We start from the raw sequence: 15283 nt of genomic DNA, 5'->3' as shown, positions 1-15283 counted from the left end.
CATCGGCAAGGAAGGTTTATCGCAGACATTGTAAAACTAAAAAATAGTTTCCAGACTGCAGGTCGCTGCGATTAGGTCTCCTAATGACCTATACAAAAGACCTTGCAGATTTAATCCTCCCTTTAGGTTTAATCTCCGAGTACAGTCTTAACAGATACCTTGCCTCCAAGCACGGTCGGCCTGTGTTGCATCTCCTTTCCGCAATCTTGCAGGGCCCCCTCCCACCCCAGCAGACTCACTAGGACCCCTCGCTTCGCCAGTCACATTCTCCCCAGGACCCCCTCTCCCACCCACAGTCTCCTCAGGACCCCCTCTCCCACCCACACAGTATCCCCAGGACCCCCTCTCCTACCCACACAGTCTCCCCAGGACCCCCTCTCCCACCCACACAGAATCCCCAGGATTCCCCTCTGTTGCTTCCAGACACTCGGGTTCCTTGGAAGGGATGGCAATGGCGAGATGTGGGTGTCCCGCCAGCTAATGAAGCTAACATTCATTGAGTGCTTACTATATGCCAGACCCACAGTCTCCCCTCAGGGTGGGACTAAATGCTTTATATACATTTCTCATTAGACTCTCACACCAGGTGACTATCTTCGTGTCACCCTGAGGGTCAGGGTGGTAGGTGATCTGCCTGAGGTCCCTCCTAGCCATAGCAGCAGCCCTTGGACTCTTCACCACTATGTCGTGTTGCCAGAGGCTGTGGCTCAGATCCCCACAGCTAACCAACCTCTGGGATGAGGGAATCTGGGGTCATACTCAGGCCTGGTGGAAGGAGGACCCGCGGATTCACGACACCTCCCCTGGGGCAGGAAGAGTGGGGGCACTTGGGCTTTGGGCCCAAGTGATGCTGGCCCCAGGCATCTGGCCAGGATGACTGTTCAGAAATAGGGCCCACCTTATTTGGAGCGGTTGGAGGAGAAAAAGGCTGCCTTGCTTCAAAATACCTCCTCACCACTCGTCCTGGTGCCTGACATTCACCTAACATTCCTCATCTAGTGTCGACCCTCAGGTTCCTCAGAGGGGGCAAGGTTATGTGGTCTCTAAGGAACACTCCGGCTCTCTGCCAATATGGATTTATGGATGTTGAAGACTCTACTGCCTTGTATAGAATTGCCAGGAAGGTGTAGGTTCCTCACAAGAGTGATGGCCTGGGGAGAAGCTGGTAAGCTCTGCTCTGGGGTTGGCGGCACCCCAGGAGGAGATGGCTGAAAGGGAGGTGAAAGGAGACCATAACCCCATTCTGCTGATTGGGGAGTTTGGTGCATTGCAGGGGTGTGGAGGCAGAGGCAGAGGCAGAGGCAGAGGGGTGGGGGAGGGGAGGCAGGGCAAGAGTGTATGAACCCCCACTCACACCTGCTGGAACTGCTGCTAATGCTTTCTCAGGAAGTTGGCCCCACCTGGCCAAGGCACCTAGTGCGTCTATTTTCTCAGCATGACCAGCAGGGCTCCCCTGGGCTCAGTACAAATCGATTTGACCACCCTTTGGTTTGGCTGAGTTTAAAACCCATGGTTCCTGGACCATGAGGGCTGGAGGGGGCTTAGAGATCACGTCCAACAGCCCTTCGCCCACCACAAACTAGGGATGAAGCTCAGAGGGGTGGGTGCACTGTCCCAGACCCAGGGCACCCAGTGGCAGAGGGGGGGCCTGAACCCAGGTTCCTCCATCCCTCCACTGTGGGAATCAGGCCTATGCTTCACTCAACTACCTGGCCCTATTTTGTGGGCAGGGAAGCAATTCCTTAATTATTGGCTATTATGGGGTCTTTGCCTGTTGGGAACTGACTAAGCAAATAGGGACATCTTTCCAAGTCTTCAGGAATGGCTGGTTTGGGTAGTTCCGCCCTTTATAGGGAACACTGAGGCACCAAGAGTTCTGCCCCACTAAGAGAATATAACTACTGGCATCTTACTAAGAGCCTGGGTTCCCAAGGAAATCAGGCCTTTCTTATCAGCAAAACGGTGCCCACGCTATGTACCTCATGTTGAACCTTCTCTCCCCACCAACACTCCCAGCCCGTAGAAGGGGAGGTAAGAGGATCAGGTACCTACTTTGTGGAGACATTGACAATGGTGGTCCGACCAAAGTGACTATGCCAGTCTGCAAGAGAAGAAAGTTGCTGACCTCAAGCCCAGCTCCTTGATTGCCATGGGGAGCTAGTATTCAAGGCTCTCGAATGAGTGCCCAGGGATGCTGGCCTGCGACCTGCTCTTCCTTCTAGCTCCCCAGAGCTTCTCCCCAACTTCCAACAGAAACGGCAGAGGCCTCTTCTTTCCCCTGGGCCTGCTGATGGGGGCTCCTTGGCCATCAAGCAAGACCAAGTCTTGGTGTGGCGTCCCCAGAGCACGACTGACACATAACTGACACCCGTTAATGCTTGTTGAGGGAACCAGGCCATGAGTGGAATAATGAAATTAGCAACACTGTTACCACTGGCAACAATGACAAGGACCTGAAACTCCAGAAAATATGATGTTCCCTCATTCGGACAGAGAAAAATCCTTCCGGCTAAGTGTGTGTGTCCGTTTAGACATCTCCAGGTTTTGTGAGATCCTGTGTTATACTGACATTGCCAACGCACTAGCTTAGGATGAGACTCTGGAAAGACAGGATCAGAAGTTTGCTCTGGTAGTGGTATTTAAAGGCATGGAGACTGTGCTATGTTGAGTTCATTGAGGTCTACCTGTGGCCTGAGGAAAAATAAGTAGAAACCTGAGCAGTTAGGGTAAAGCTGGCCGTCACCGGGGTATTGAAGGTGCTATTCTAGACCACCTCACTGTACAGCCTTCCTACAGCTCTGTCCATCTTCCTATTTCTAAATGAAACACTGGCTGTTATTCACCGAGCACCTACTACATCAGGCATTGTGCCAGGCACTCAACACGCATCATCTCCCAATCCTCATGACAGTCCAGGAAACGGAGCCCTGGGGAAATTGACTTACCAAATATAAGATTAAATAATTTGCTAGATTGAGCAAAGGTATTTTCTGGGAAGTAGATGTGGGTCAAAGTTGGGGAATCAAGGTTTTTCTGTCTTTGAAGCCCAAGCCTTCACCCACGATGCTATTTTGTCAAAAGGATTTACTCTGTTTTATAACAAGTGTGGGAAGACGCCTTATGAGACAAATTCTGCACTTATGATCTGTCCATCAGAGTGGATACAGGAAGAACTCAGGTTCAGGGACTTTACATCATAAAAGGGCCTCCAGGAACACCTGGCCAGGTGCAGTATGGGGTGGCGTCATTCAGTTCTAGACTGAATTGTTCCTGGGTGTCTGCCAGGTGCCCGGCTCTGGGTTAAACTTGTGACAAAGGAGGTATCATTTCCAGTCTCCAGGTGAGAAGACTGAAGGATAGGCTGCTAGGTCATATAACTAAAATATGAGAAGTAGAATTAAAATGTAGATTTATAGACTCCCAGGACCTAAGTTCTGTCCTGCCTACCACGCTGCCTCTCAGGTCTAGTGGCCCAGGCCCAGGGCCTGCTGAGCGCTGCCTACCCAGCACGTTCCCGCTGTAGTTGATGGGCAGAATAATGCCCAAGGAGGGGACGCAGAGGATGAGCACGTAGATGATGAGATGATACTGGAACATGATGTAAATGCGGGCATCGTCTCCACATTTGCTGATCAGATCTCTGTTCCTGGAAGAGACATAGACAAGGACACTCCTCAGGAGCCAATGTGGCCACAGCTTAAGTCAGGGGTGGGGAGAGGGAGGGAGAGGAAAGGGAGAGAAGATTACCACCTTAATCCGAAGTTTGAATTTTTTTGAAATATCGCCCTTCTTTTAAGGCCTCTGTAATGCCTGAAACGTATTTCACTGAATTCCACAGGCATAGCAAAGTTAGAGGCTCTGCCACACTCAATACAGAACACTCTTGAAATCAGGCATTCATTCAGTTTTTTTCTTGCATCTTCAAGCATTTTGAGTGCTTGCTATGGTGTAGGCAACAGACAAACCACTAGTCCCATCAAGATGCATCCTACTTTTAAAAAGTTGTTTATTTTAATTCTTTACATTAAAAAAGAACACTTAAAATCACAACGAGATATCACTCCATACTGCCAGATTGGCCAAAGTTAGAAACTGAATATACGCCCACCCTATGACCTAGCAATTCCATTCCTAGGTTTATATCCAACAGAAATGCTTGCACCTGTGCATCAAAAGACATGTATAAGGATTCCATAGATGCATTGTTTGTAATAGTCCCAAACTGGAAACAACCTAAATGTCTATTAAAGGTGGAATGGACATAGAATTGTGAGATATACAGAGTGTCCCAAAAGATGTATACATACTTTAAGAGCTGATAGCTGTTAAATGAAAATGAAATGTATTTTAATAAATACTGCCTTTATAATTATTCAAAGTGTTTGCATACATTTTTAGGGATACCCTATATATGCATCTATGTGAGCAGCTGCTCACCTCACCTTTGAACTTTCCCAGCTGCCATTCACCAACGCCCCCCCCCCCCCATCTATAAACAGACACCATCCTGTGTTTCCTGCTCAGAAATAGGAATTAGCTCGCTACTGCCTCTAGATCTCCATCACGCTGAGATTCTCAGTATGGTAGCCAAGATCCCAGCTGACCCTTCCAGCCCAAACTGTGAGCTCCTCTCTTGCCATGAATCCTTGCTTCTAGCCACATCCGAAGAATCACCATTCGGGACATTCCCTGCCCATCTCTGCCCCCAAACCTTTGCTCACACAAGTCTTTATTTTGATGGGCTTTCACATCACAGTGGTGAAATTCTTCCCAATCCTTCAAGGCCTAGCTCAAAGCTATGCTTCTCCTGATCCTCCTAGAATTTCTTGCTCTCCTAAATGCCCTTTGCACAGCAATTATAACCTTCTCATTATCAAGTATTTGTAGTAAGTCCTGTTAACCCTTTGCTTCTCCAATTAGACTGCATGGCCTTTATGCACTGGACCTCTGGCCTCCTTGTCCCTGCTCAGTAAGTGTATTAAGCTGTCTTCTAGACATTGCTCTCAAAGTCAGCAGGATGCACAGTGCACTGCCCAGCCTTCCTCCCTTCCCAGGTCATGTGTTCATGTGTTTCTGATGGAGGGGCCTTGGGGTGCAGTGGGGGTAGGGGGAAGAGGATTCTCCCACAGATACACCCTCCCCCCTCCGCCCATACACACTGACTTCCCACTGACCTCCAGGTCCAGGTGTGCACACATGAGCAGCTGTACATACTGATTTGCACCAACGTAGTGACCTGCATCTTTTATTTCACACTCATGCACATCACACAGACACCTACTACATAAGCTTTATGTTTTGCATGTATGTTCCTCCCTCCCAACACAGACACTTTCTCCCCTGCCCTGTGTATAGCCACTGACATGTCAGCAAACAGCAGAGAAAATCCAGAAAGTCGGCCTCAAACTAACCTTTTCTCCCAGACCAGAGGATGTGGTCAGCACAGGCAGGCCCATTCATCCAGTTTTTCCTCCCTCTTTCCCATGCAAAGGGCTGCCTGATTTGCCATCATGCCCTGCCCATCATTCATGAATTTGCTAACCCAGGAGCCTAGAGCCAGCCCATACAGCCTCTGAATGTTCAGATGCGTTATCGGTTGTTTTTAAAATGTAAAAATAGTAAATGCTGGTTGGAAAGAAAAGAAAATTCCCTTGAAACTGTTGACAGGGTTTGCCTCTGCGGAGGGGTTCGTGAAGAGGGGCGTGAGAGACTGAAGGCGGACGTGTATGTTTCTCTTAATGAAATGTATTTATGTGAGCTTGTGCATGCTTTAAAAATTAACAAAGCAAAACTAGAGGAGGTGCCAAGAAATAAAAGTCTCCCCTCCGCTCCCCCCCACATGTGGCTAAGCTTCCTAACCACACACCCATTTGCCACATCACTTTTTGGGGACTCGGAGGAATCATGAAAGAAGACTATTTGCCACATCACTTTTTGGGGACTCGGAGGAATCATGAAAGAAGACTGGAGGCCAAGGCCCTGGGGAACTCCCCATCAGTGGGGTTGGGGCTCAACACCAGAGGCTGCTGCCTGGCTTGGATTCCCAAGGCCCAGCCAGGCTGCCCTGTGCTCCCACAGTTCCTGGGCCCTTCAACAGTCTGGGGAAAGAGACTGCCCTGGTGTGGCTCACCCAGTTGGGGGCTTGGGACAATGTGCGAATGCTCTCAGCAAAGCCCTTGAATGGTGGGTGTGGAGGCCCATGAGAAAGAAGTCCTCTGAGTCTTTGCAAAGAAGCAAATTAGCAGGCCTCCCCTTGTGTAGGTGGCCGAGTGGGGGGGGGAGGTGTGGGAACAGTGAGGTTGCAGCCCAGGGCAGGCATCACCAGGCAGGAAAGAAACCTGGAGGAGGAGCTTGAAGGACGAGCAGGGCAGGATGAATGGGGATATTTAGAGAGAGCCCAGGAGCGTGCAGGGCTCTGAGGTGGAGTCAGAGCTGTGTGCATGTGTGCACGTGTGCATGTGTGCACATGGGCATGCAGTGTGCACATATGTATACACATGCAGTGGGCCACAGAACTCTGGAAAGTATTTGCTTGACTAAAGTGTTTGGCTGGAATGGGAGAATCAGGACAACAGTCACTAGGGGTCTGTCTCCTCACCAGATGGGCTCTGGCACTAAGGAGATCCCAAAGGTGAGGAGGGCGAGGGGCTGTCCCTCGGGCGCTGAGGTTGAAAGAGAAAGCCCACCCTTCTGCCCAGTGGGTTTTCCACCCATTTTGACAAATTTGATGAATGATAGTCACAGAAACAAAGCAAATAGCACTGGGGAAGGGTGTCCTTTTCCTGGTGTGAAGTTCAGGAAAGCATTCTTATAAGCATGTGGAAGTGGCCCTTTCTTGAGGGCTGGGGCAGAGATAAAATGGGCTGTGGGCCACATCCAGGTCCCATGTCACCAACTGCAACCCCGGAGAGCGTCCTCTGCCTGAGACATAATCGGGAGGGTGGGGAGGGTGGAGGGGGACACAGAGATCAGGCCCAGGCCAGCATGCAGGTAGGAGGCTCCGCCCACCCTCCCCCAAGAAGGCCGCTCTGCTGTCACAAGCTCAGAAAGCTCAGGCACTTACTTCATGGTGATGGTGTTGATGAACCAGGCATAGGAGCCCTGGGGGGAAAGGAGAGGAAGCGTCAGAAAATCCAGGCCTGGGCCAGCCCCACCCAGCTCTGAGAACCCAGGCAGCCACATCATCCCAGGCAGCAGGCAGTGTCCATGCGGCTCTCTTTCCCAGGCAAGAGAAAGAGCCCGAGTCCTGGGAGGAGGCCGATTCGGGCTGGGGCCGGTGGTGACTGCTGAGGGAGATGTCTCCCCGTGAGTGAGTTGACATTCCTGCCGCCTGGCATCCTGTTACAGGAAATGATGCTTGGGCCAGAGGGAGAGACGGGACTCTTTCTGGGGTGCACATCAGTTGCTTTCCATCTGCCCCTCAATGCTTCCTTCTGGGAAATGGCCCTCCCCCATGCAGGTAGCCCAGTGCCCAGGCTGTCCATCAAGTAGGCAGCTGCCAACATGGTCAGGTGACCATCAGGAGCATGACCCAACTAGGGCCAGTCAGGATTCTCCTAAGGGGATTGATATGGGTGTTGGGAGAGAGGGTTCCTGCACTTTGGTAAATGCCACGCAGCCTGGAGTGGCTTGGCGCCCTCTTCCATGCCACATGCAGGATCTTGTCTGAGAAAAAGCCGGTTCAGAAGAGAGAGTACCAGAGAGGCGATCCTGGTGACAACACTAGGCTTGCTGGATCTAGCTGTACCTGAGGCAGCTGCTTCTCTTGGACCTCCCCACCTCAAGCCACACATTAGCCTTTGTTGTAACACTAGTGTGAGTTGGGTTTCTTCTCTTGCATCTGAGGGTCCCGTTCGTATGCCTTTCTCTGGGGCTCTGGCTGTCTGGAGTGTCTGGGTGGTGGAGAAAGGTAGCCTGGGCCTTGGGGGCGGGGCTGGGAGGGCCTAGAGCGGGAGTCCGCTTGGGAAGAGCGTGATGAGGGCTGGCTGGGGCCCAGCGTTGTAAGAGCTGCCAGGTCTGGCAGCTGGGTAAGTTACCCTGGTGCATGCTTCCTTCTGGGACCCCAGGGGGTTTGACAAAACCTTGGAAAAGGTTGTCCTCATTTGGGGGGGAGGCACATCAGTGAACCAGGAAGGCCCATTGGCTGACGGTCCCTGGAGCCACCCAGATTGGGAAGGGGGGGTGTCCCCAAAGGAAACAATGAGGGGCAGGCAAACAAGGAATGAAGGATGTTCCTTGCTCCCTTCGGCATAAGGCCCACCTTCTAAGTCCCTGTCCCTGTGTTGAGTTGATTGACAGTGGGAATGTCCACGGGGACAGTGCACCTCAGGGGGGACCATTTCCCCAACTAGGCCCTGGGGAACTAAAGTAAGGTCAGATGCCCAGGAATGAGTCAGCACCATGAGGACAAATAGCAGGATGAGGGCAGCAGCGACTGGGAAGGTCCCCAGGGAGCGGGGAACAGCTAGACGAGACTGGGGCTGAGTCCTGCGGCCACTCCTCGCTGCATGGAGTCTCTCCACAGCCCATCCCTGGGCAGACAGGCTGTGGTTTACTATGGAACAAGTAGGTTTGCTGACAGCCCCTCCTGGTTACGCACACACCTTCCCGGACCACGTCACAGGGTACATACATAACCTGGAGTTCACACTGCACAGGGCAGAGCTGGGAAGGAGAAGCGTGGCCTATGTACCCATGAAAATCACTTCGACACAGATAGGTAAGTGAGCACGTGTGGACCCATCTCTCTCTCTCTGTCTCTCTCTCTCTCTCTCATACACACACACAAATACACACATACACTTATACACACACATACACATATACACACACATGCGCGCACACATCCATACACACCTGCATACACATCATAGCTCTGAGAGGCATGACCCATTCAGAAAACTTAACAGCTGAACACTGGGCCTGAGAACCGCCTCTCATCTTCTCCCCAGCCCATGCAGGAAATGGCCACAAGTTCCCAGGGGCCAGCTTAGCTGGCAAGACCCAGTGACAGTGGCCAGTTCACCGCACCCTCTTGGTGGCCTCATCCTCCCCACTCTGCCACACGGGGTAATGCCCGCTGCTCTGACAGGCTCGGGCACCTGGCGAGACGGTTTGCTTCCCACACCCCTCAGCCGGCTCAGTCCCATCACCCAGGCTGGGGCACTCGCCCTCCTTGTCGAACAAACTTCTCTCTTCAGTTTGACTGCCCCTTAGCTGCCATGATGATTTTTCTCTTAATACTTTAAAAATAAAATGATTTTTGTCACTGTACAAAAATTAAAAAAACCAACCAAAGTGTTGTTTCTAAAAATAAACCCGAGAGCCACCTCGCGAGGCAGGCGTGACTGCCCTTGCTCTGCGGAGGAGGAACCTGCCTGAGGCTCCCACTCCCATCGCGAGATCCTGGCAGGCAAAGGGACCCGCTCTCTTGGAGGGATGACCAGAAGGAATATGGTTCTACTTACTCCTTGGACCCAACAGCTAGAGCTGTGTCAGGTCCTAATACCCCACAGGCGGGGCTGGCGCTGGGACAGCAGTGAGCTGGCCCAGGTCAGCACTGGCTCTCACGGGGAAGCGCCCGCACTGGGCTGCGGGTGGGTGTTCATTACAGGCCGCGTTAGGGGCGCTGAAGTATATAGCAATGGATCTGGACCCCGATGGGGTGGGGAAGTGGTGCTTGAGCTGGAGTCTAACAAGGGTGGGTGTTTTGGCTCAGAGAGGGCCAGTGGGGGAGGTGGAGAGGGAAGAGCAGGGGAGGGAGGTGGCACTTCTGAGGCTCTAAAACAGGGGTGGGGAACCTTTTTCCTGCCAAGGGCCATTGGGATATTTACAACGCCATTCGTGGGCCATACAAAATTATCAACTTAAAAATCAGCCTGCTACCTTTGGTCAAACATTTAATTAACTCACCCCTAATTAATGCCTTGGCAGGGCCTGACCAAATGATTCCGCAGGCCTTATACAGCCCACGGGCTGGACGTTCCCCACCCCAGATCCAAAAGATGGCCAGGGGCTGGGGTGAAGGAGTTGGAAAGAGATAGACGGACAAGTGGGCAAGAGGCCAAACCACGAGATAAAGGTGCACTAGGAATTTACACCAAGAGCATTAGGAAGCCACGGAAGTTTTAGCAGGGGAATGGGTGTTCCCACTCACCTGGATCACTCTGGGTGGGGTCTGGGGCAGGCGTGGACCTAATCAGTTACAGCCACTGCAGTCATCCAAGCAAGAGACTGACAGGGGCCTGGACAGGGATGGGCAGAGGTGGAGGGAAACAAAGCCAAGAAGGTCAAAGCCACACAATGGGGTCATGAGCTGGTCATGCCCAGGGGCCTGGGCAAGAGCACAGGAGGTGCACCTGGTGGATGGTGGGAAGAGCCTGAGACCAGGGAACCAGGGAGGGAGATCATGGCCTGTGTGGACATATTAAATACAAGTGCCTTTACAGTATTCATGTGGATGTAGTTTTTAAACTAATTTGTTGGTTTTTAGAGAGAGAGGAATGGAGAAGGACACACAGAGAGAAACATCAATGTGAGGACAGCATCAATTGGCTGCCTCCTGCACGCCCCGAACCGGGATCCAGCCCACAACCTGGGCATGTACCCTTGACTGGGAATCAAACTGACAACCTTTGGTGCCCGGGGCCGATGCCCCATCCATTGAGCCACACCAGCCAGGGCATGAGGAGATGTGTTGAAGGTCATTGGATAAATGGGGCAGGAGCCCAGAGGAAGGCTTAGCTGGAGATGGAAACGTAGGAGGGATCAGTGTAGAGGTGGCAACTGAAGTCATGAGTGGGATGACATTGCCGTGAGGGGGAGGAGGCGAGGGTCTGGGGTCAGCTGTGGGAGCTCCCGGTGTGGGGGGAACAGACAGAGGTAGAAGGAAAACTCAGAAAGCATGAAGTCGACAGAAGCAACCGGAAGTGCCTGCTCAAGACGGGGAGGATGGGCTACAGGGTCAGCTGCTCTGAGAGATGAGACGAGGACGGGAACGTCCCCTGGGTCACCCGGCCTGGGACCACGATGACCTTGGGGCTGTCTGGACCAGGGAACCAGGGGGGGAGATTAACCATCTGTGAGTGATGGGGGTGGAAGCCACATTGGAGGGAGCTGAGGAGTGAATGGGAGGTGAGAAAATACAGCACACACGGCGCTGTGGCAGGGCAGGAGGAGACCGGCAGTTTTGAAGGTTTGGGGGGCAAGGGAAGTTTTCACGGCTCCCTCCCTCTCTACCTTTCAGTCCTGCTCAAATGTCACCTTAGGCCCCACATCATCCCTGATCACTGCCTGTGGTACCTCAGCTCCGTTCCATCATTCTGAGTGCCTTCCTTGTCCCTTTTTCCTTCACACACTTACCACTGCCCTGTATGCCTCTGCCTGTGTCTCACCCAAGAAGAAAGTGCCATGAGGCAAGACTGGCTCCATTTTACTCCCTGCCCAGTGCCCAGCCTCCAGACCAGTGCTCCCAGCAACTGGCTGAATGAACAAACAGGCCCCAGCGGAGGAGTGGCATTCAATAGGAAAGAGAAGGAAGGACAGGCGGGTTGGGAGGCCCTGCCTGATATCTTGAATCTTCTATGTGAAGAAGAAGGTGAGTCCTCGGCTCAGAGTGGGAGCTTGGGGCAGGATTGGAGCTGCGAGAAGGGCTGGAGCGTTGGGAAGAGTAGACATATTCGCCGAAACCGGTTTGGCTCAGTGGATAGAGCGTCGGCCTGTGGACTGAAGGGTCCCAGGTTCGATTCCGGTCAAGGGCATGTACCTGGGTTGCGGGCACGTCCCCAGTGGGAGATGTGCAGGAGGCAGCTGGTCGATGTTTCTCTCTCATCGATGTTTCTAACTCTCTATCTCTCTCTCCCTTCCTCTCTGTAAAAAATCAATAAAAAAAAAAAGAGTAGACATATAGTTTCTAAAGCCCCTTTACAGTATTAGAACCACCTCATGCTTCCTTGGCACCCTAGGAGGTAGGTACAGCTGCGATCTCCATTTTTCTGATCGGGAAACAGGCTTGGCAAAGCTGAGGAATGTGTCCACGGTCACATTGCCAGAAGTGGGTGGGTCTGGCTGACTTCAAAGCCCTTAATTAGGACCATGGTCCTTCCTGCACACAGTAGGGCTACTGCTGAGCCAGGACCCCCACCCCGCCCGGCCGGGCCTACCTAGCACTCACCTTGTCCTTGTGCTCCATCTCCACGGGAATATCCGAGGGAGACGTCTTTTCACTCTGCTCCCCGTAGATCAGCGAGGCCAGGCTGCCGGCAGGAAAAGCAGCGAGGAGGAAAAGGAGAGGAGAGGCCTCAGGTGCCTGCCTTGCTTCCCGCCTGCCCCCTGGGCCGAGGGCTGCAGTCACCTCCTGCCCAGTAGCAGACACACCCGAGCTCGTTTGCTGAGCACACAGCTTTGGATACACATGGTGATCACCCCTGTTTCCAGGTGCCCAACACATCTTGGGAGTCACGGGATCCAGAAAGCCTGAGTCTGAGGAAAAAGAGGCCTTGTGCCCAGAGATGGCTGCCCTCCAAGTCACCTCCGTGTCAGGAGGGGCAGGGCAGGGCAGGGGAGGGGATGGGGGATGAGATGCCACCCGTTGACGTGACCCTAATGACTGCTTGGGCACGGGTCAGAGCACATTCTCCAGGGAGCAAGCAGCTCTGGGCATGACCCCAGCGCCTCCTCACCTGTCATTGTGTATCAGCAGACCCAGGCGCCCATAGTCCCACGCGGCTTTCCGGAGGAAGGAGTAAATGAAAATGACGAACTACAGGCCAGGAAGGGAGAGATGGGGCAAGAAGCTTGTGATGCCTTCCCCTGGGCCGGGCCCAGCATTTCCCTGCAGAGACCCTGCCCTGAGGTCCTGGGACTCCCCCAGGAGGTCGCCAGCTGTCGGGGAGGCCCGCCTTTCAACTCTGGAAGCCCAGTGCCCAGCAGCTCCTGGGTGCAGAGTGGATGCTGAGCGTTTGTTGAATGAAGGCGCTGGGGCATGTTTAGGACTATTGAGCAAGACTCCCCTTGAAGAAATCAGCAAGGGGAGGGTGCCAGGAGGCCCCAGGGCACTGCCAGGGGAGCCTCTGGACAATGGCACATGGAGGGCAGCCTGTGCTTCCAGCCCCTCCTCCCCAAGGCCCACCAGGGCCACCCTGGGTGGGACTGTCATTCAGGGAGTCCCCACACTGTGGCTGGTGTCCATCGAACAGCTGGGGCCCCTGTGGCATCACTTGTGAAAGTTCGACTGTCCGCCCCCAGCCGACACCTCCCGTCTGCCCATGGCCCTGCCCAGGACGCACCACCCACAGGACGACGTTGATGACCAGCACGGTGGGGATGCCCCCAAAGGGCTGCCCCTGCAGGACGGTGCTCCGAGAGCGGAAGCAGTCATCCTCCGTCAGGTTCTTCGCCTTTTCCACCACATTCAGGTTGCCCGACGAGGCAGCCATCCTGTGAGGCTCCCTGGGGAACAGAGGGGTGTCCGGGTCAGACACAGGAATCTCTCTGCAAGATGCAGGAGCCTGCTGGGGAGTTGGGGGAGATGCACTGAGCACCCAGTGCCAGCTTGGAACTGATGGAGGCAGGAGGGTTGCCCTGAGATGGCACGCAGCCCCACCCTGTAAGAGAACAACCTCCTCGAACCCGGGGCCACGATGGCAGAGTATCCCAGCTCGCTGGGGAGCGAGTACATTTTGCACCACCTGATCCCTTTACAAAAAGAATTGTAAAATGCACATCTCAATGTTCTTAGTTCTACCTCTGTCAAGCTTTTCCTGGATATAAGTGAGCAAACTTCATAAAGGTGGATCAGATCTGAGTGGAAATATGAGGTTCAGAGGATGGAGCCACTGCATTCACGGGACACCCACACAGACAGGGCTCCCTGGTGTTCACCTCTAACATCCTACAATTCTCAGACCCAGTTCCTAGAAGAGGCAATGGCTCCAAAGGCTAAACTGGGTAAGAAAGAGCACACAAATTAGGTAAGAAATGCTCAGTAAACGTCACTGTCTAATGTTGACCTCGAACCCGGGAGATCAGCACCTGCCAATCCAGGGAGCCTGAGCATTTTGGGAAGACTCGGTTGCAGGGTTCACGGTCACTGGATCCGTGTTCTTCAGGCAGGGATGGGAGTGGAAGGCGTGGGTAAAAACTGGAGGCCACTGATAACGGCTTGGGCTTATCTGCAACGTTGTCCTGATTTTAAAAGATCATTTGTTTGGGCTCCAGACCTCATCTCACCCTAGAAACTCTTCGTTTTCATTCAACAAAAGTAGGCTTTTCTACTGAATTTTCTAATGAATTCATTTTCTAATGAATTCATTCATTCATTCAACAAATATTTAGTGAACAACTAACTGCCTTGAGCCAGACTAACGCTGGTGATTATCAGTGAACAAGACAAATAAAATCCCTCCCTCGTGGGATTCTGGTGGGAAGAAGCAGTGCAGGGGTGAGGGTGATGTTAGAACTGGAAAGAGTGTAATTGGGGAAGGCCATACTGAGAGGGTGACATTTGATCAAAGACTTGAAGAGAGCGAGCAAACCATGCAGCTACGGGGGACAGGGCACTGCAGGCAGAGCCAATGTTGCCTGGGGTGCTGAGGAGCAGCAAATAGCCCAGGTGGCTGGACAGGGGAGAATGAGGGCACAGATGGCAGGGCAGGAGGGGGGGTTGGGGGGGGGGAGGTGAGCCAGGGAGTGACATGAAATGAGTTATGTATTAACAGATTCACTTGTTTTTTCTCTCACCTGAGGATATTTTTTCCATTGATTTTTTTAAAGAGAGAGTGGAAGGGAGGGAGAGACAGAAAAACATCAATGTGAGAGAGACACATCGATTGGTTGCCTCCTGCACGTGCCCTGACCAACCAGGGCCAGGGATTGAGCCTGCAACTGAGGTACGTGCCCTTGACCAGAATCGAACCCACAGCCCTCTAGTCCATGGGCTGATTCTCTATCCACTGAGGCAAATGGCTAGGGCAACAGGTTCACTTTGATCCTTGACTTGGGAATAAATGGGGTGGGGGCAAGCAGAGAAGTGGAAGCAGAGGGGTCCGTTCGAGGAAACTGTAGTAATCCAGGCAGAAGGTAAAGGCAGCTCGGACCAGGATGGAAGCCGTAGAGGCAGTGAGATGTGGTCAGGTTTGGGAGCTATTCTGAAGGTGAAGCCAACAAGTGCACTGATAGGTTGGGTGGGGAGTGTTCCAATGCCTGGAGCACTGGGAGCACCATAGAGGTGTTTGTAAAATGAAAAGTGGACACAGAGGTCCGGGGGACAGAGTGGAATGGTTTC

At 52.9% G+C, this 15283-nt stretch overlaps 1 protein-coding gene across 1 annotated transcript in view; it reads right to left on the bottom strand.

The window, feature by feature from the left end:
* Nucleotides 1-15283, bottom strand: part of TMEM63C (transmembrane protein 63C) — a 64818-nt gene that overhangs the window by 18927 nt on the left and 30608 nt on the right. Inside the window, exons 4-9 of the mRNA XM_006086947.3 lie at nt 13287-13449; nt 12681-12760; nt 12173-12254; nt 7064-7101; nt 3504-3646; nt 2053-2101 (exon numbers count right to left, since the gene is read on the bottom strand). Of these exons, the coding sequence (XP_006087009.1) occupies nt 2053-2101; nt 3504-3646; nt 7064-7101; nt 12173-12254; nt 12681-12760; nt 13287-13436 (542 nt within the window). The 5' untranslated portion in view covers nt 13437-13449. The remainder of the gene's footprint in view (nt 1-2052; nt 2102-3503; nt 3647-7063; nt 7102-12172; nt 12255-12680; nt 12761-13286; nt 13450-15283) is intronic.

Source organism: Myotis lucifugus, unplaced genomic scaffold (genome assembly GCF_000147115.1).
Source record: "Myotis lucifugus unplaced genomic scaffold, Myoluc2.0 scaffold_34, whole genome shotgun sequence".
Taxonomy (NCBI): Eukaryota; Metazoa; Chordata; class Mammalia; order Chiroptera; family Vespertilionidae; genus Myotis; species Myotis lucifugus.
Note: the sequence above shows the minus strand (reverse complement) of the source record. Positions and strands in the feature narration are given on the sequence as shown.